At 58.7% G+C, this 19499-nt stretch overlaps 1 protein-coding gene across 3 annotated transcripts in view; it reads left to right on the top strand.

The window, feature by feature from the left end:
• SHC2 (SHC adaptor protein 2) overlaps positions 1–14539 on the top strand; it is a 28793-nt gene extending 14254 nt beyond the window's left edge. The window contains exons 3-14 of one of the 3 annotated variants that reach the window (XR_006199604.1): positions 1172–1232; positions 1406–1525; positions 3141–3194; positions 3334–3385; positions 3475–3601; positions 4833–4986; positions 5616–5673; positions 8257–8400; positions 10225–10535; positions 12399–12532; positions 12674–12734; positions 14078–14539. Coding sequence is in view for 2 of the 3 variants with exons in the window: in XM_042927700.1 (XP_042783634.1) it covers positions 1172–1232; positions 1406–1525; positions 3141–3194; positions 3334–3385; positions 3475–3601; positions 4833–4986; positions 5616–5673; positions 8257–8400; positions 10225–10535; positions 12399–12527 (1210 nt within the window). In the remaining variant the exon portion in view is untranslated. Of the gene's footprint in view, positions 1–1171; positions 1233–1405; positions 1526–3140; positions 3195–3333; positions 3386–3474; positions 3602–4832; positions 4987–5615; positions 5674–8256; positions 8401–10178; positions 10536–12398; positions 12533–12673; positions 12735–14077 lie in introns of those variants that run through there. The other 2 variants (XM_042927700.1, XM_042927701.1) reach the window with 2 other exon arrangements.
• Positions 14540–19499: the final 4960 nt, after the last annotated feature.

The raw sequence follows: 19499 nt of genomic DNA, 5'->3' as shown, positions 1-19499 counted from the left end.
GTTTTGGTTTCTTCACAGAGGTGTGCCTGTTCTGGACGTTTCCCAGACGCGGACTCACACCCCGTGTGGCCTCTCGTGTCTGGTTCCTTCCCTGAGCCTCGTGTGTCCAGGGTCTGCCCGCGGGGCGGCGGGGGCGGGTGCCTCTCGCGCCTGCTCCCGGCTGAGTGATGTGCGCGTGCGCGGTGGAGGGGTGTCCGCGTGCGGGGTGGACACGTTCATCTGTGGACGTGCGCGTGCGCGGTGGATGTACCTGAGTGACACGTGCGTGCGCGGTGGTCGCGTTTCTCTGCGGATGTGCGCATGCGCGGTGGACACACCTGCGTGATGTGCGCGTGCGCGAAGGACACGTTCCTCTGTGGACCTGTGCCTGCGCGGTGGACGCATTGTTTGTCAACCTGTCAATGGACACTTGGGTGGCTTCGACCTTTTGGTGATTGTTGTGACTCGTGCTGCTGTGAACGCGCGTGCACTGGTTTTGTGTGCACGTGTGTTTTCATGTCTCCTGGGATGGGAGGTGGGGTGTCGGGCTGTGTGGTGTCTCCACATCTCGCTGTTTGAGCAGCAAGACCTTTCCCGCCGCGCCTTTTTGCCTTTGCGCCTGCCGGGTGTGAGGGCCCCGGCCGCTTGGGGCCCAGCACGGTCCCTCTGACCTTCAGGGCCCGTGAAGTTCCAGTCCTCCCCGGGGCTAGCGGTTTCACAGAGGTCTGTCTCTTAGTCTGGCGAGCCCAGAGCAGAGGTCACGCTCTCATGCCACAGCTGGGGATCTTGGCTGGCCTGTGGCCGCATGACACTTGGGGTCCAGGCTGAGGCCCTATGTCGTTGGCTCCCCTGAATCTCACCCCTGTGGTTTGGAGTTGGGCCATGGCCCAGGGATGTGTTGGTCACTGAGAAGGAAGCCCCAGAGGGCAAGAGCTGAGGTCGGTATGTGCATGGGTATCTGCCGGGTACAAACGGGTTGGGGGCTGAGAGCCCCCCGTCCATGGCTCTGTTCCTCCCTCCTTTCTCCAGGTACCCGCTTCCCTCCCTCCTGTGAGCCCCTTCCCAGCTCAGGATCCAAGTACCTTCTCTGCCCATGGCTTCTGCCCCCCACACTCCCTGAGCTCCTACCCCCTCCCCAAGCCCCCCTCCGAGTTCACTAAGCCTCCTCCTACCCCCCCCCCCCCCCCCACAGGGAAGCCATCAACCGGCTCCATGAGGCAGTGCCTGGCATCCGGGGCTCCTGGAAGAAGAAGGTGGGTGACCGGCTTGTGGTCCTGGTGGGTGTGGTTGGAGCGGGGGAGGGGGGGGGGGGCGCCGTGGCCTTCCTGGACCTTGCCCCAGCTGGAGCCCCTCTGCTGCCCCACCTTTTCCAGTGCCTGGGCTCCCCACTGTGCAGGCCCAGCACTGCCCTCTGCCCTGTCCCCAGGCCCCGAACAAGGCGCTAGCCTCCATCCTGGGCAAGAGCAACCTGCGCTTCGCTGGCATGAGCATCGCTGTGAGCATCTCCACCGACGGCCTCAACCTGTCCGTGCCTGCCACGCGCCAGGTGAGTGCCGCCACCCGTGTCCTCAGCCCCCAGCAGCCCCCTGTGCAGGGCAGGTCCAGGGTCCCGTGGGCGAAGCTGGAGAGATGACAGGTGTGGGGCTGTGTATGAACATGTTCATCTGGAGATGTGCTGAGGCCCCGCCTGAGCCAGGAGCCGAGCTGCCCTCATGGCACTCACAGTTGGCACGAGTGCGGGGTGGGGTGCAGGGAGGCTGCTGAACCCCACAGTGCCCAGGACACCCCCGCCGAGATGGACCCCACCCCATTGTCAGCAGTGCTGAGGGTGAAAGCCCCTGGCCGGGAATCTTCTAGTGGAAACAATCCAGCAAAATAATATTGCATAGATAAGGGAATAATTACAAATTCTAAAAAGCATTGTGAGGGGCGCCTGGGTGGCTCAGTCGGTTGGGCGGCCGACTTCGGCTCAGGTCACGATCTCACGGTCCGTGAGTTTGAGCCCCGCGTCGGGCTCTGTGCTGACAGCTCAGAGCCCGGAGCCTGTTTCGGATTCTGTGTCTCCCTCTCTCTGACCCTCCCCCGTTCATGCTCTGTCTCTCTGTCTCAAAAATAAATAAACGTTTAAAAAAAAAAAAATTAAAAAAAAATAAAAATAAAAAAATAAAAAGCATTGTGAGGCCAGGCAAGGGGTGCTGTAGGTGTGCACAGGGCACTGTAACCTAGCAGGGGTGTCACGAAGGGCTTCCTGGAGGCGGTGATGCTGGCTCCAAGGGAGGAGGTGAGGAGAGATGTCCTAGGCATAGGTCACCCTGTGGGGAGACAGAGCTGGAGAGGCCAGTGAGGCTCGTGGTGGGGAGTTAGGACTTGTCCAGACAGCACTGTGAGCCTGGGAAGAGCGGTGATGTGGGGGCACCACGGAGGGAGCCCAAGCAGGGCATCTGTGGAGCACCTGGTGAGGCGGCCACTGCTCCCTGGGCCCTGAAGGAACATGAGCACTGAGGACAGCAATGGGAGGTGGCAAATGGATGCAAACGAGCACGTGAATGAACAGGGAAACAGGCCTGCAAGTGTGCACCAAAAACAAGCATGCAAATGAGCAAGCAAATGTAAATGAGCATGCAAATGAGCACGCAAATGAGCACACAGATGATGATGCCTGGGCGCTGGTGCCAGAAAAGAGCCTCCGGCTCTTCCCTCCTGCGTCTCCTCCAAGCCTCCATGGCTGCATTGGCTGTGCCAGATTAGTGCGCCGTCCGCGGTGTGTGTCTGGGCGGACGCGCAGGCCAGAGCACCAGGCGTGAGGGTGCAAAGATGGGCTTGAGTGTGTGTGACTGCATGTGTGAGCATCTGTGTGTGGGAGGGCGTGTCCGTGTGTCTGTGCACGTCTGTGGTTGTGTCCATGTCTGTGCACGTCTGTGGGCTGTCCGTGTGTCTGTGCACGTCTACAGGCGTGTCCGTGCGTCTGTGTCTGGGTGTCAGAAGTATGCACGTGTGAGGGTGGCGGGCGTTCCCCATCCAGCTGCTCTCCTGGTCACCCTGGTCCCCATTCTGACTCCAGCCCTTTCCTGGTCGCTTCTCTGTGGCCCTGGCCTGGTGAGCCTGCCCCCTTCCCCGGCCCCAGGACTGTGGCCCCCATGACTGTGTCTCTCTCCCACCAGGTCATTGCCAACCACCACATGCAGTCTATCTCCTTTGCGTCGGGAGGTGACACGGTAAGGCCAGGGACTGGGGGGGTAGACTTCTGGTCCTATCTGTGCCCTACGGCCCCATGCCCATCCACCCCTGCCCCCTTACCAGGCCGGGGTGGCCCCGGCAGGTCCAGCCCTCCCACTTGTCCTCTGTCTCCCCCAGGACATGACTGATTATGTGGCCTACGTAGCCAAGGATCCCATCAACCAGAGAGGTGAGGTCCCAGTGGGGGCGGGCGGGGGCCCTGTGGGCTGCTGTGCCAGTGGGCCGAGGCTACGCTGATGCTACCGTGACCCTCTGCAGCCTGCCACATCCTGGAGTGCTGTGAGGGCCTCGCCCAGAGCATCATCAGCACCGTGGGCCAAGCCTTCGAGCTGCGCTTCAAACAGTACCTGCACAGCCCCCCCAGGGTGGTCCTGCCCCCGGAAAGGTACCAGGCCACGTCCTCCACGTCTTCCCAGAGACATCGTGCCACCTGACCAAGGCCAGATGCGCAGTCCCTGCCCTCACCATCTCCACCCCGGGTGTGGGCCTTCGCTTTGTCCCTCCTTCCCTCTCTGCTCCCAGTGGGCACGCGGCTCCACTGCCCGGTCGCCACACCCTCCTCTATAAAACCCGGGTGAAAACAGCCCGCGCCCGGGCTGGGGCGAGGATTAGGGGAGCCAGTCAGCGGCTGTGGTCATCACCAGCCTGGACGGGTGTGGCCAACGCTTCTGCAAAAGGGCCAGTCAGTGTGTTCAGCTTCCTGGGCCAGAACATCTGCCTCAGCCATTGTAGCAAGAGCGGCTGGGGACCATACGTGAAAGGATCAATGGGCTGCCTGCCAGCAAAACTGTATTTATAGGAGCTAAATTCGGAATTTCATGTAATTTTCACGTGTCACCAAATATTGTTCTTTGCATGTTCTCCTAATCACTTAAAAGTTTTGTGGTTTAAAAGAGTAGAAAGCATTCTTAGCTCCTAGGCTGCACGCATGCAGGCGGGGCCAGACTTGCTGAGCCCTGCTTTTAGCTACTTAGTAGCTCACTGGGTGGAAACTTGCCAGACTAAATGACGGACAGGTGAACGTGTTAGACGTACAAACGTGCTCACCTTAAGGAATAGGGAGCGTCTGCAGGAATACATGCTGCCGTGCGCTTCTCCTCCGTTCAGCCCCTCACCAGCATGCCTTCACCACACGGGCTCACATGTCCATCGTGTCCGCTTGCGGGGCCCTCCTCTGCTGCCTGCACCCTGTGCCTGATAAACACTGATAACAGCCTCCCCTGTCTGGCTGTCCGGACCGCAGTCGCCTGATCAATTTCTACAGGGGCCCTTGCAGGGCCAGATGGTGCTGAGGGCACTCCCATCCCGGCCCCGCGGCACCGGCCCTGTGTGCCAGACCGGCACCCTGTGTGTGCTGCCTGGTGGGGGCGGGGTGGGCAGAGGTGGGCGCAAGGGAGTGGAGACCAGCTGTAGTTTCTAGAAGGCACTGGAAAGAGTGCGAGGTCCCATTTTATAGAGGAGGAAAGAGCACTGGCCCAGAGCAGGAAGGGGCTCAGCCCGGCCCACCGAGCAAAGCTCCAGCCACGCGGCCTTGGCGTCCTGGCAGGAGCTCCCTCTCTCTCTGCCCCTGAGACCTGAGGTCCCTGCCTGTGCTCCTGCTTGCTGTCTGTCCCCAGGCTGACCAGGCCCGAGGAGTCGGCCTGGGGGGACGAGGAGGAAACGGAACACAATTACTACAACAGCATCCCAGGGAAGGAGCCGCCCCTGGGCGGGCTGGTGGACTCCAGGCTCGCCCTAACTCAGCCCTGTGCCGTCGGCGCCCTCGGCCAGGTCAGCCTCTGTGGCCCTCATGGGGGAGGGATGGTGGGAGGTCATCTCGAGGCACTGGCTCCTTGGGCCTGACCCTGGCTTCTCCTTCTGCTTCCCTTCTCCTTGACCCTAGGGGAAGGTATCTCATGCTTCCCTGCCCCTCCTTTCCCTCCTTCCTGCCCCAAATTGCACAGATGGGTCTGGCCCTACTCCGGATGTGACTCCCACCCTCAGACACTGATTAGAGAATTCTATTGGCAGTTTAATCAGGGCCACGAGACGAGACAGGTTTCCAGGGGAGGTAATGAGAATGTACAACAGGGAGACTGACTTTGTGGTCCGAGGACTTCCACAAGGAAGCAGTGTTTGGGCTGGGCCCTGACGGGTGAACAGGAGTTGCCCGGGAGAGCAGTGCAGGGAAGGGCATCCAGGTGAAGGGAACAGCATGCAGCAGCCAGGGCCTGGGGGCAGGGTTGGCAGGGTGCAGAGCTTCCCTCTTAGCGTCTGACTTAGGTCTCCAGCCGTGCAGGAGGGCAGGGTGTTGGATGGTGGGGTGTTGGGCTGGGAAGGTCCAGCCCTCCGGGAGGGCGGGGTGCTGGGCTGGGAAGGGGCTTGCACGTGGCAGAAGGACCCCTCACTCTCTTTTTCAGGGCGTATCACCTGCTCGAAAGGACACCCGCAGTCTGCCATGGGACCTGGGCCCCTCAGGTAACAGTAGGTACCCTGGAGGCTCAGGGAGGCCCCCGCCCCCCCCCCCCCCAGTGCCTCTCCTCTGCACCACTTCACTTTCACCCGCGAGATGTTGTGCACCCCCCACACTCTTAGCTGGTTTGTCTTTCTTCTGTACAGACTAGGTTCATTGCATTTTGGGAGAGACACGGCATTCACGTGGTTCAAAATGCCAGAGCACAGAAAGGCCTTCAGTGAGAAGTCATTGTGTCACCCTGGCCCCGTTTGCCTATCCACCTCCCCAGTCAGGCCACCACTTAGTACCAGTTTCCGTTATTTTTCCAGTATTTTCCACGGACGTTCACGCGCATTCCAATCCATGTACTATGTCTTTCGCTCCCACCTAGCTTTTCCCATGTAGCAATCCATCCTGAAGTTCCTTCCGCATCAGCACGCGCCCCGTGCCCGTTCTTGTTCGCACTGCCCGCGACCCCCCCGCGCAGAGGATCTCTTTTATCTCGCCTGCACTTGACTCACAGACACTTGGGTAGACTCCAAGTGCTTGCTGTGGCGTCTGTGGTGTGACGAAGGGCCACGGATGTTCGTCACTCCGCTGGTTCTGGTCTCGACACGGTCCGGTCCCCTGAGGGCGGCTCCTTGTTCTCTTGTGATGGAAATCACGCGCGTCCCCACCACCTGGCACTTCAGGCTTTGGCTTTCACGAATCGACTGGGTGTTCGGCCCACGAGCACTTTGCCCTGTTACACAGAATGAGAAGTGACGTAAGGCTGGCACCCCCTTGGCCCTCTGCTCCCAGTCGGGGCGCTCAGCCCCCCGGCTCCTCTGTGTCTCCTCTCGGGCTCGGTAAGAACGGGCACCCGCAGACATGGTGACTCTCCAGGCGTGCTGTGGGCGTCTTGGTCGCTTTGAGGTTCTGCAGCGTCAGCCTCCTGGAGCTTGCTTGCCTACGTAGCTCCTACTGGTGGGCACCGAGGGTTCCCCTCACACACACGGTGTGCAGCCCCGTTATTCTCCTGTGGGTGCCGAGCCGTGAGGCTGCTGACATCAGAGCCTGTTAGTCACGTTACTGGAGGCCGCTAAGCTGCTCTCCGAAGCGAGGGTGCCTGTCGGTTCGCCCACCAGCCTGCTGTAGTCGCCTGTCCCCTCACAGCCTAACATCTGTGCTGGGCTTTTTTTTTTTTAGATCTTCCCAGATAATCTGGGCACTTCGCTGCCAAGCGTCAGAACCCTCGTCGACTGCCAGCACCCAGTGGTTAAAGAACCAGGTGCCAAGCTATAATGTGGCCCTTGTGTGCTGTTTGTCTGGGACATGGGCTGCTCACCCATGACTTCCAGGGTTCATAGGCACTTCCCAGCCCTGAGCCTTTGCACACACTGTTAAGGCTTCTGTTTACGCCTTTCCCAATTCTCTAGCCAAGAACTCCTCCCAATACATCAATGCCCCAGCTCCTGTGTCTGGGGATTCTCTCTGTCCGGATTCTGCAACCTGAGTTTCTTCCCTCTTCCCTGGCCCTGGCCATGAAAGGCTGGGAGAATCCATGCCTCCTCCAGGCATACCGGGAAGCCTGCACCGAAACCTCTCTGCCCCCATCAGCCATCCAGGCCTGGCACATGGTCAGCACTCCTATCGAATCGTATCTGTTTGCCAGACACTGTTCTACGGTTTTGGTCCTCACCCCGCTTATGAAGGAGACTCCTATTCTCCCTATTTTACAGAGGAAGAGAGTTAGGCACAGAGAGGGTGGCGAACTTTCCCCTGTCCACAGAGGGCAGGCGGAGCTGGCCTGTGAGCCCAATGCCCATGAGGTTAAGGATGTAGTTGGCATACCATGGGGATTGCAAACAGTAGGGCCCTTGGGCTGGATTTGGCCACGCAGTGTGCCAAAATCATTATTTCTCTGCCAAGGATTAAAAGTGGTGACGTCTGGAAATGAAGAGACAGTTCTGAGAAAAATACGCACAAATGCCCTTTGAACCTGGGAAAAGCTCAGCCTTGCTCAAAATAAGAGAAATGGGAAGTAAGGTCCCCCAGACGCCATTTACCTGGGAACCTGTCAGACCAGCAAAAACCCAACACCCTGGGAGGGGTGAGGGCAGGGGAACAGGGCAGAGGCAAAGTGGTCAGGATCCAGCAGAATCTGAATGGGGCACTGAGTGGACCCAAGTGAGAAATCCCTCCAAGGATAATTTTTACTGTGGTTGTGGCTTTTGAACCATGCAAATGCGTTACACACTCACAATTAAGTTTGAAAAGAAAGGAAATCCTACAACAGGACAGAAACAGAAACACATGACCTATGTGTCATGTGGCTAGCATAATTACAGAGGGGACAGTTCGTTGTTAGTAATTTTTAGATGGGGACATTTAACAGAAACATGGGGGTTTCTGCCATCGTCCTGCCTAGTCGCAGTGGCCCCTCCCCGAGAGTGGCCCTCTAGTGCCCCACAGTCCCTGGTTGGACATTTATGGGTTTTCACTCCAGATGGCTCTGCAAGAGGGTGTGAAGTTTCCATACGGCAGGGAGGCGGGCTTGGGCGGGGCTCCCAGGTGAGGTCTGCTGCTCCCCCAGCTGGCCCCTCCACTCCTCCTACCCTCCCCAGGCCCACCAGGGGATGGCTACGTGCAGGCTGATGCACGGGGCCCCCGAGACTATGAGGACCACCTGTACGTCAACACACAGGGTCTGGATGCCCCAGAGCCCCTGCAGCCGGAGGACAGCCCCAAGAAGGACCTGTTCGACATGCGTATGTAGGGGCAGGCCAGCCTGAGGGGGGAGGCCATGCCCCTAGCAACCTGTAGTCTGATGGGGGAGGCCCAGCACTCTTCAGTTGGGACTTTGCAAAGTGGTGAGGGTGGGGTGGGAAGTGTTTCCTACAGGACTCCCTAGTGTGATAGGGGAGGCTCTGGTGGCCTCCCCCCACCCCCCTCCCCGGGGCTCTTCAGTCTGTTGGGAGTAAGCCAGCCTCCTCTCTGTAGGGGTCCCTAGTCTGAGGGGAGGGGCCCAGTTCATGCCTGGAAAGAGTGGCTAGTATGATGGGGGAGGCTCAGGCCCCTCTTCTCCATGATACTCCTTAGTCTCTTGGGGGCGGGGGTAGCTCCTTACCTCTGGGTCTCCCAGTCTGACAAGGGGATTTTAGCTCCCTCCTCAGGTGACTCTGTGGCTCCAGGCAGTAGGCCCAAGCCCCTTCCACTGGGAATCCCAGCCTGGTGGGGGAGGCAACCTTGGGGGGACCCCAGTGTAATGAGGGAGGCCGAACCACATATTGATGGAGTGAACACTTGATTCCTTTCTTCCCTCCGTGATGCCCCAGCCTGAGGGGGTGGTCAGTCTATCGGGGGAAGTTTGCGATCCAAACAGCGTCATTATCTGCAACCACGCCAATGTCGTGATCATCCACAGGCATGGTCATCTCCCTTCCTCGGGACGCCTCCCTAGTGGGAGAGCCCCAGGAAGCCGGCTGGAAATTTCTTCCTTCACAAAGTCTGCCAAGCCCCCTTCCCCACCATCTGACAACTGGAGAGTGTGCATGTGAGCGGGGGGCAGAGAGAGAGGGAGGCAGAGAATCCTAAGCAGGTTCCGTGCCATCACCCAGGCCCCCCAACTGGATTTCTTACCGCAATAGGACATGGGCTGATAGTGCCCACTGTGCAGCAGTTGCCAGACTAAAGGCGTGGCCCCCGCTGCCTCCCCACAGCAGTCCTCACCTGGGAAAGGAGCTGCTCCAGTGTGGGGGCTTCTGAGGCCGGCGGTCCCCCGGGGTGACCAGGCGGCCCAGCAACCCTGGCCAGGCTTCCATTGAAAATTCTGGGTCTGTCTCTGACTCGTGCGGTCACACGTCCTGGTGGCTGGAGGCTGGGTTGGCTGCGCCCAGACCATGGAAGGAGTCAGGGAGGAGGGATTCCCAAGGGTGAGAAAGTGGAAGGCAAGTGGGAGTGCGGGGGTCAGCGCTGGGATTCTGCCTTCCAGGGTGTCTGATCTATGCCGCGCCACAGCTCCACATCCACTTTACTGTGAGGAGACAGGCTCAGAGAGGGCGAGTGGCTTGTCCAGTGTCACACTGGTGCTTGCTGGAAGCCTCAGAAAACCCCTGCATATCATAGGAAGCTTTTCTGTGAATGTCTGTAAGAGAAAGGGATGCCTGCTGCCTGCCACCGAGATGCAGTGTCGTATTAGAGGGGCTGGCGATGTCACCAGGCAATTAGTGAAACAGGCATAAACACTGGAGAGGAAGAAACGCTGACCTCATTTGCATAGACTTAACCGAATCCGTGAGAATATACTGCATAACTAATAGAACCCATTAGAGGGGCAGGAAGGTGACTGGTGACCAGGTTGGCACCACACAGAGCACACACACACACACACACACACCCACTCAGCGCACAGCCAGTGACGTACTGTGGCCTTAGGGCAAGGTCTGAGGCACCCTAGGTGCTCAATGTTGCTCAGGTCCTGGGTGGGGGGTAACCACCTGGAGGTTTTTCCTCCCAGCCCAGGCCACCCACCTCCGCTTTCCAGCAGGAGGCAGCTGCCAACCCCGCCTCCTGCACTTCATCTTCGCCTCCAGGACCCTTCGAGGACGCTCTGAAGCTGCACGAGTGCTCTGCGGGGGCGGGGGCGGCGGTAGCGCCCGTTCCCCTGGAGGACCAGTGGCCCAGCCCCCCCACCCGCCGGGCCCCCATCGCCCCCACGGAGGAGCAGCTGCGGCAGGAGCCCTGGTACCATGGCCAGATGAGCCGAAGGGCCGCAGAGAAGCTGCTTCGAGCCGACGGGGACTTCCTGGTGCGCGACAGCGTCACCAATCCCGGGCAGTACGTCCTCACAGGCATGCACGCGGGGCAGCCCAAGCACCTGCTACTTGTGGACCCTGAGGGCGTGGTAAGGTGGCGCGCGGGGGCCGGAGGCGGGGCCTGAGAGCGGAGGGGCGGGGCCGCAGGGGGCGGGGCCGGGGCCGGGGCCGGGAGCATGGCCCGGATGGACGGCCTTAGCACCTTTAGGTTTAACGAAGTTGTTTGAGGGTTACAAAGCAGATTCTGTTTCCGTTTACCAGGTAGCTTAGAATTACAAAGTATTTTCCCGTTTAAGAAGAATTTCAGGGTTTACAGGGGAGTTCCCAGTCTATACGGCGTTTTAGGGGTTACAAAACCTTTTCTAGCCTCGAGGCCTTTCAGGGGTTACAAAGTGCTGTATTTGATCAATTATAAGATGCGCTTTTGCCCCTACAGTCTGTCATCACTATGCGTCTTTTTTTTTTTTTTTTAATTTTTATTTTTTATTTTTTAAAATTTACATCCAAGTTAGTTAGCATATAGTATGACAATGATTTCAGGAGTAGATTCCTTGGTGCCCTTACCCATTTAGCTCATCCCCCCTCCCATACCCCCTCCTGTAACTCTCAGTTTGTTCTCCATATTTATGGGTCTCTTGTTTTGTCCCCCCACCCCGTTTTTACATTATCTTTGTCTCATGTCATCACTGTGTGTCTTACAAAGAATGATGTCTTTGAGTGTTTTTTTTAAATAATGTATTTCAAGCCTCATAAACATGTCAATTTGCAAGGAGTTCTAGGGTCTACAAGTTAGTAAATTTCTTCATGATGCACACTTTCTTTTCATCTATTTATTAAAAATTTCTTAATGTTTATTTATTTTTGAGAGAGAGACAGACTGCAAGCCAGGGAGGGGCAGTGAGAGAGGGAGACACAGAATCTGAAGCAGGCTCCAGCCTCAGAGCTGTCAGCACAGAGCCCGACCCGGGGTTCAAACTCACAAACTGCGAGATCATGAGCTGAGCCGAAGCCGGTCGCTTAACCGACTGAGTCACCCAGGCGCCCCAAAGTTTATTTATTTTTGAGAAGCAGGGGAGAGAGAACAATTGAGGGGGGGGAGCACAGAGAGAGGGTTCCAGGCTCCAAGCAGGTTCCAGGCTCCAAACTGTCAGCGTAGACTCCAGTGTGGGGCTCGAACCCATGGACCACGAGAACATGACCTGAGCCAAAGTCAGATGCTTAACCGACTGAGCCCCCAGCCACCCCTCTCTCATTTTTTTTGAAGAGACTAAGCTTAGTTCCTTTTTCAAATTTAAGTTTTATTTTTTGATATCAAGTATTTACTGAAATTCTAGTTAGTTAACATGTATGGTAAAATTGGCTTCGGGAGTATAATTCGGTGATTCATAACACACATACAACATCCAGTGCTCATCCCAATAAATGCCCTCCTTAGTGCCCATCACCCATCTAGCCCACCCCCACCCACCTCCCTCTCTCAGCCCTCAGTTCGTTCTCTATCATTGAGTCTCTTGTGGTTTGCTTCCCTCTACCCCCCCCACCCCCTTTCCCCACGTTCATCTGTTTTGACATCTTTGAAGCCTGCGTGTTTTTTAACCATCAGCTGTGTCTTTGAACTGCATCAAAGACACATCTGCAAAGACACTTTCTCCAAATAAGTTCCTGTCCACGGCTTCCAGGGTTTGGGACACGGACACGACTTTTTGGGGACCACCAAAAAGGGGTCTGTTGGGGACCACAGAACCCTGGTGGTTTTGGGGCCCGTGTGCATACCTTACTCTGGAATCTTGAGTCTGATTCTATGGTTGAAGTCCTGGAAGCTTCTGACGCAGCAGCTCTCAGACTGGAGCATGCATCAGACCCACGGGGCAGGCTCCCGAGGTTGCAGATTCCCAGTCAGCAGGCCTCTCCAGCTCCCAGTGCTGCTGACGCTGAGGCCTCTGGCCCCACAGGTGCGGACGAAGGATGTGCTCTTTGAGAGCATCAGCCATCTGATCGACTACCACCTGCAGAATGGGCAACCCATCGTGGCGGCCGAAAGCGAGCTGCATCTGCGCGGCGTGGTCAAACGCGAGCCCTGAGCCAGGTGCGCAGTGGGCCCCACGGATCCCAGCTTCACCCGTTCGCCAGCTTTTCTCTCATTTTAGAAACTGAGAAAATTCACAAAGCACACAGTTCACCCATTTAAAGTGTGCAACTCAGTGTTTTGTTTTGTTTTGTTTTTTAGCATGTTTAGAGATGTGCAACCATCCTCTACCTAATTCCAGAACATTCTACCACCCCAAAAGGTACCCTGTCACCATCACCCCTCCCCCAGTCCCCGGCCCCCACGAGCCCCCTTCCCATCCGTGGATGAGCCTGTTCTGGACGTTTCACACACGTGGACTCACACTCCGTGTGACCTCTCGTGTCTGGTTCCCTCCCTGAGCGTCGTGTGTTCGGGGTGCGCCCACGGGCAGCAGGTGTGGATGTCTCGCTTCGGCTTGCAGCCGAGGGACGTGCGCATGCGCGGGGGATGCAGTCATCTGTGGACGTGCGCGTGCGCGGTGGGCACGTGTTTATCCACTCACTGTCAGTGGACCTTTGGGTGTTTCCACTTTTTGGCTATCACGAGGAAGACCACTCAGAACACATACGTCCAGGTTTTTGCGTGGACTATGTTCGTGGCTCTTGGGCATATACCCAGGAGTGGAATTGCTGAGTTGCTATGGTAACTCCGTGTTTAATTAAACACGGGGGGGGGGGGGCACTATTCTGGAGGAGGGGCTAGCGTAGCCTGGGTCCGATGGGTGTTTCAGGAGAGGTGCGTGAGATGAAAAGGTGCACCCTTGGGCTTTTGCTTTTGGTGTTGGAGAGGGACAGGCAGGTCTGGGTCTGGGTGGTTCCAGGACCTTTTGGTGAGAGACTGGGGCCTCTGGGGGAGGTGGGGGGTGGTTTAGGCAGGACATGCGCGTGAGCTGCGGGTGCAGGGGGTGGTGGTGGCATAAACTGTCTTGGGGAGGAGGGAGAGGCAAGACCTGGGATTTGGAAGCCAGGAGCTGGGGGCTCAGCTGGGGAGGGAGGGGCTGCAAAGGAAGAGGGTTGTGGAATTTCCCCAAGGGCTCAGCAGAGAGGAGCTTCTGGCCAGGTTGGGCTGCTCTCCTGTCCCCAAGACAACGGTCCCCTTCCCGCCTCCTCCCCCACCCAGGCCTCAGGCTGCAGTCATAGAAGGGGTTTCCAGTCTAGGGAAGGGCTTCTGGGGCTGGGGGTGGGCCCATGGGACACCTGAAAGGATCAGCAGGTGCGGGGCTGTGTGTTTGCTTCTCTTCCCCAAGGTGTTTGGATCCGAGAAACAATGCTGATGGCAGTAATAATAGCTATGCTCCCACCTCCCGAAACTCCACAGGCTTCCCCCGTGGTTCTGAACTGGCACTGTCATTAGCATTGTCGTTTTGCAGAAGAAATAGCACAGGGAGGTTAGAGCACTACCCTAGGTCACACTGTAAGAACGTGGGGAGCTTCACCCCGGTCCCTCAGCCTGGAGGCCCTCACTGGGCCCTGTCACTGAGGTTCAGGGTCCTGGACGCCGGAACCTGGGTCTCTGGTTGCCGTCTCAGCTGACCCTTGACCTCTCCTTCTCTTTCTTCCCCAGGTGATGGTTCTCAGCTCCCAGCTCCTGTCCTGCTCCGCAGATGCCCCTGTTGTGGCCTTACGGGCTCCTCAGCCTCTCCCTCCGGACCCTGGTCAGGCTGGAACCGCCACTGTCTCTCCTTCCTCCGCATAGGCCTCTCTCCAGCCGTCCCTGGGCGGGGTCAACAAGGCCAAGAAATGGGGGCCCACGACCCCTTTATCCTGCTGACGCCCTGCCTGCCTCCACCCTCTGCCTGGAGTGAGGGTGTCCATACCAAAGACAGAACCTTTTCTCACCTCTAAAGAAAATACAGTAAAGACAAGCAGTCCTCCATCTCCAAGCCCTGGCCAGGGCCTTTGATGGGTTAAGGAGGCCCACCTCTTTTCCCGGATGGACTTCAGCTTCTCTCCCTGGAAAGAGGGATTCCTGTCCTTGACTGGTTCAGTTTTTCCACCTGAAAAATCAGTGCACAGTTGTCTTTTATGGGGAAGAATTGAGATGCTTTGGGTCCTCAGGCCGGGGCACCTGCTGATGTTGAAGGGGGCGGGTAGTCTTGGGGCCCAGCTGGGATGGGGGGCATCCAGGCAAGGCCAGCACAACCGGCTCGGCGGGGGGAGCGGTGGGTGGTTGTGGGACTCTGCCCTCCCGGCTGCCAACCTGCATGGACATTTGGGATCTGCTGGTAACACGACCATGAGGAAACGAACCCACCTGCACATTGAGAGGCCCTCTGGCTGGAAGGCTGAGGCCAGTGTCCCAGGGGCAGAGTCAAGGCCCACGGTGTGGCCTTTCGGGGCTGGAGGATGTGGGGACTGGAGAGGGGGGATGGGGAAGAGGGCGTTGGGCCTGTGGGGCAGTGGTCTGCTGTCCCAGAACCCCCGGCATCTCCCTCACACCTGTTTTTACCCCGAGATAAAGCCTCCCCAACACCCCCGTCTTCCCCTTGGAAACATCTGTATTTCCTGAATGCTGCAAACCTCTTTCAAGATGCCCCTGCATGTCTGGCAAAAAGTTCTTTTCCCTCCAAACTGCTCCTGACTTCCCCCCGAATGTGGCCTGACTTCTCTCAGACCACCCCTGTCACCGGCAGAGCCCCTGCACACAGCTGTTGCTCTGCAGACCTTGCCTCACATGATTTCTGGGCTCTCCTTCCCAGAGACCACCATCTCTCCAGGAACCCCTCCTCTGGCCCTCCTGGAGAGGCCTCCCTGCCAGGGCCACACCCCTGCCCAGGGTCTGGATCTCTGGGGAGACTGAGAGATCCGATGGGATTTCTCTGCAGTCAGCAGGCCACACCCCCTGCCCTGGGGGAGCCTGGTGAGGGTGAGGGGAGCAGCCCACACTCTGCTCTGTCTGTAACCAGGGGGGAAAGCCGTCAAAAAACAGCCCGAGGAGACTGACGCCGTGCCTTTTACTTTGGAGACACGGAGGCAGAGAGCCACCAGTGTGTGCACCCAACCCACGTCCACCCATCGATCCAGCCATCTATTAGGCGTTCCGTTCACTGGCCATCCACCCCTCCCCCCCATCCTGATACCCTTTAGTAAGCCTGCATTCGCCTCTTACCTGCCTGGACCTCTGGTGGATTAACAAGGGTGCAGCAGGACCGAGACTGGTCCTTGTGGTCTGTCCTTGTGGGGTTAACAGCCAAGTGACATTAATCAGCAAATCACTGCTAAGCGTGTAATGACAACAGTGAAAAGGAAAGAGTCCTGAACTTAGTGATCTGTGGGAATGACACAGGGGCTGCGATCTGGAGGATGAGAGCCCCAGATGAGGAGGACAGAGTTCTAGGCAGAAGGAATGGCACGTGCAAAGGCCCTGTGGTGTGTGTGGCTCCCAGCACATTTAGGGACCAGAAGGATGACCTGTGTGTGACTACAGGTGGAGCGGAGGACACAGCTTGTTCGAGGCCTCACCGCCGGGGGGTATCAGAGCTGGGGTTCGCACCCCATCACCTCCTCGTCCTGCTCTCTGCGCTGGAAAAGCCAGGTCTGGGGTGCACACACAGCGACGGGAGCTGTGAGCCTAGCTTCAGCTGGGTACCCCGCACTTGTCTCTTGCGCCATTCTACCTTCAATTACTCAACAGATGCTCCTTGCGCCAGCCTCACCCTCAGGGAGTCTTGGGGTGGGAGGCAGCCACCGTGTCAACTCAGACTGGTTGCTTCCCTTCCCTGAACTGCGTGCCCTGTGGAATTGGGCTGCCCCCTGTGCCTCAGTTTCCTTACCTGGAAACTGGGCGTGGTGGCCCTCCCCCACAGAGAGTTAACCTCTGCCTTGTTGGGTCGGGGTCTCTCCTGGGAGCTTGCAGACAGGCCTTCCTTTTCCAGGGGAGGAGACAGAGCTCAGAGGAGCAGCTGTTGCCACAGCTGTGTGGGTACAAGGTGGCCCTCTGGACTGGAGCTTCCTTCTTTGAGGCCCCTCCCTGTGCTTCTCCCAAGACCTGTCTGCGGTGGCTGTGGGGGGCGGCCTATGACTCAGGCTAGCTCCTGGGAAGCACCGTGTCCCTCCTCCTTCCCATGAGGCTAGCTCCCTGGGGGGTGGGAGTGGAAGACCAAGGCCATCCATCATGCAGTGGCATGACTCAGGTCAGGGGTGGGGGTGCTGGCCAATATCGCCTGGTCCCCCTCCCCAGCTTGGACTGGAAGGCTGCACCTCCCCATTTCTGATCCCAGGAAGGCTGCAACTTGGGGTGTGGGGGAGTCCCGGGGGGTCTGCCACGCCGGTCAGCCACAGGGCTCTGCAGAAGAGGTAGGTTTTGTCGGCTGGGAGAGGTTCTTCTGTACGGACCGCAAGCCTCACTAACCAGCAGGAAGGGCCAGCCTCCCGGCCCCCGCCCCTCCCAAGGCAGGTGTTTGGGACCTGTCCCCAGTTACCTTTTCTGTCTGGGGCTCAGTTTCCCCAGCCCCCAAAGGTGATGGGGTGCAGGCACAGGGGTGTGGCTTCGGCTGAGCTAGCAGTGGTGGCGTTCAGGTTTTGGGGTTCCCTTCGAGGCCCGGCCAGGCCTCCCACAGCTGAGCCCCTTTTCTCACCAGGAGCAACACCCAAGAAGTGAAGGCTGGCGCTCACATCAGTGCTCTAGGCCCTGTTGTGAGCACCTTGCCTGTCAGCACCTGTTTGTCCTTGCTCTGTGGCTGTGGTGCAGGGACAGCTGTTATGCTGGTGGACAGCCGAAGAGATAGAGGCAGAGAGGTCTGGACACTTCAGGAAGTGTTGGCCTCGGGATTCAAACCCCAGATGAGCATCCCCGGTTGCTTAGCACAGGAACCGGCACAGAATAAACTCATTGCCTCCTCCCTCAACCCAACTGGGAGTAGGCCTGCCCCAGCTGGGTCGGGGTGAGGGCGGAGTGAAGCCCCCAGCATGCAGCGTGGCTTGTCGTCAGAAGACCTGAGATGGTCACTCCACCTTAGTGGGCACCACTGTCCCTGTCTGTGCGATGGAGAGAGGCGGCCCGTGGCCTCTGAGGTCCTCCCTCCTGCCTGCTACCAGAAAGAGTGCACTTCCACGAGTCATCCCTCTTACTGTGGTGCTAGTTCATCCATTCGTCTGCCAGGTGGTTATTAAAGACCCCAGTGTCTTGGGCACCAGGCAGGGACAAGGCTGCCACACCCCTTCCTCCCAGCGGTTCCAGGCTGGCAGGGGCAACGGATGTCAAACAAGTATGCACTCCAGGGCATTCTTCATGGTAGCTCAGGTTGCGGTTCGGTGGGCTCTGCCAGGCCGTGATGCTGGCCCAGCCCAGGCTGGCAGGCAGGGCAGGCTTCCTGGAGGCAGTGGTGAAATGATGCATTCATTGGCATCTGCCTCCCCTGTCAGACCCTGTGGTCGTGCCAGTGTTGCCCACAGCACAAAGAGGGGCCTTAATATTTGCTGAGAGAGAGCAAAGCTGAGACAGACCTTTGCGGGGGAGTCATGGACCCTGCTGAGCCTTGCTTTTCTCATCTGGACAATGGAACTCCAAAGCCCACCTCACTCCAAGGTCAGGTGGAGGCATTGGAGGGGCAGGAGTTCTGTCCGGCTCCCACCTGCCCCCCTGCACCCCCTTCTGCTGTTGAACCAGTGGCCACTCCAGACCAGCCCCAGCCGAAGCTGGGGCCACGATGGGGCTTGGGGACATTCTTGGAACACAGGAGGCTCTGGGACAATCGTAATTTAATAAAGCCCGGGCTTTGGGTCAGTCCTGGCCGTACATTATCGTGCTGTCTCCTCTCGCAAGACCGGCAGGCCTTAGGTTTCAGAAGGGGGCGTCGAGGCTGGAGGGAGGGCCAGGAATGAGGAAGCAGAGGTTGAGGGGAGCAGATCACAAGTCGGGAGGGGCTGGGATCCAGCAGACCTTGTGTGCTCCTGGTCTCACCCCTCCTCTGTCTCTCTGTCTGTGGACAGCATGTCGGTGCTGTCCCCTCTTCCCTTGGGTCACAGTTTCCTGTTATGCGTGTGTCGCAGGAACCACCGAACCCTTAACATCTCACCGGTGTCTGTCTTCTGGCATCTCTCGCACTGGGACGCGTCAGAAAGCTGGACGTTGTGTCCATGCATCACAGTCGCGTCCTCAGCACCCAGACTGCTGCCCGCCCGGCGTCCACCAGCTGCTCAATAAACATTTGTTCTCGAAATGAAGGCCGCTTCTCGCACGGCAGCAAGGTGCGGACGCCCGCCCGTTTACTGGACAGGAGCGCGTCTCAGCGGCCATGTCCTTATTTCCGGAAGGAAACCCTCACTTCCCCTGCACAGACCCACCGGGTTCTGGTGAATCCTTGGGGCCGGCGGGGACACCTTCAGCCGCACTTTTTTTCTTAATGTTTATTCATTTTTGGAGAGAGACAGAGAGCATGAGTTGGGGAGGGGCAGAGAGCGAGAGGGAGACACAGAATCCGAAGCAGGCTCCAGGTCCCGAGCGGTCAGCCCAGAGCCCGACGCGGGGCTCGAACCCACCAACCGTGAGCTCATGACCCGAGCGGAGGTCGGAGGCTCAACCGACTGCGCCCCCCCAGGGGCCCCAATTGTTGCCATTACTGTACTCATCGCGTGAGACGGGAAGGGCCTGTCTCTGGAGCCCCGGCCCACCGCAGATGCGGGTCTGTGCCCCGCCCAGGTGAGCTGAGGCAGGGGCTTGGGGCCTCCGGGGGCCCTACAGCGCGGATCCGCAGGCACAAGAGCTACGACTGGCCTTCGACGAGGCGCAACCACCTGCTTGCCTCCCATCGACCCCCACCAGGCCCCTGGGGCCTGGGCTTGGGGGCGGGGCGGGGCGGGGGCCCCTGGGGCCTGGGGGCGGGGCGGGGCGGGGGCTGTGGTGCGGCTGTACTAGGAGGAATACGGCGGCGCGGCGGCCGGGCTGGGCGGTTTCCCGCCGCCGCCGCCGGTGAATGAGTCCCTGCTGCGCTGCCGCCGCCGCCCGAGCTGGAGCTGCGACCGCGTCCCCCCGCGGGCCCCGACCC

The sequence above is a fragment of the Panthera leo genome, chromosome A2, assembly GCF_018350215.1.
Source record: "Panthera leo isolate Ple1 chromosome A2, P.leo_Ple1_pat1.1, whole genome shotgun sequence".
In the NCBI taxonomy this organism is placed as follows: Eukaryota; Metazoa; Chordata; class Mammalia; order Carnivora; family Felidae; genus Panthera; species Panthera leo.
This window is presented reverse-complemented; position numbering and strand designations above follow the sequence as displayed.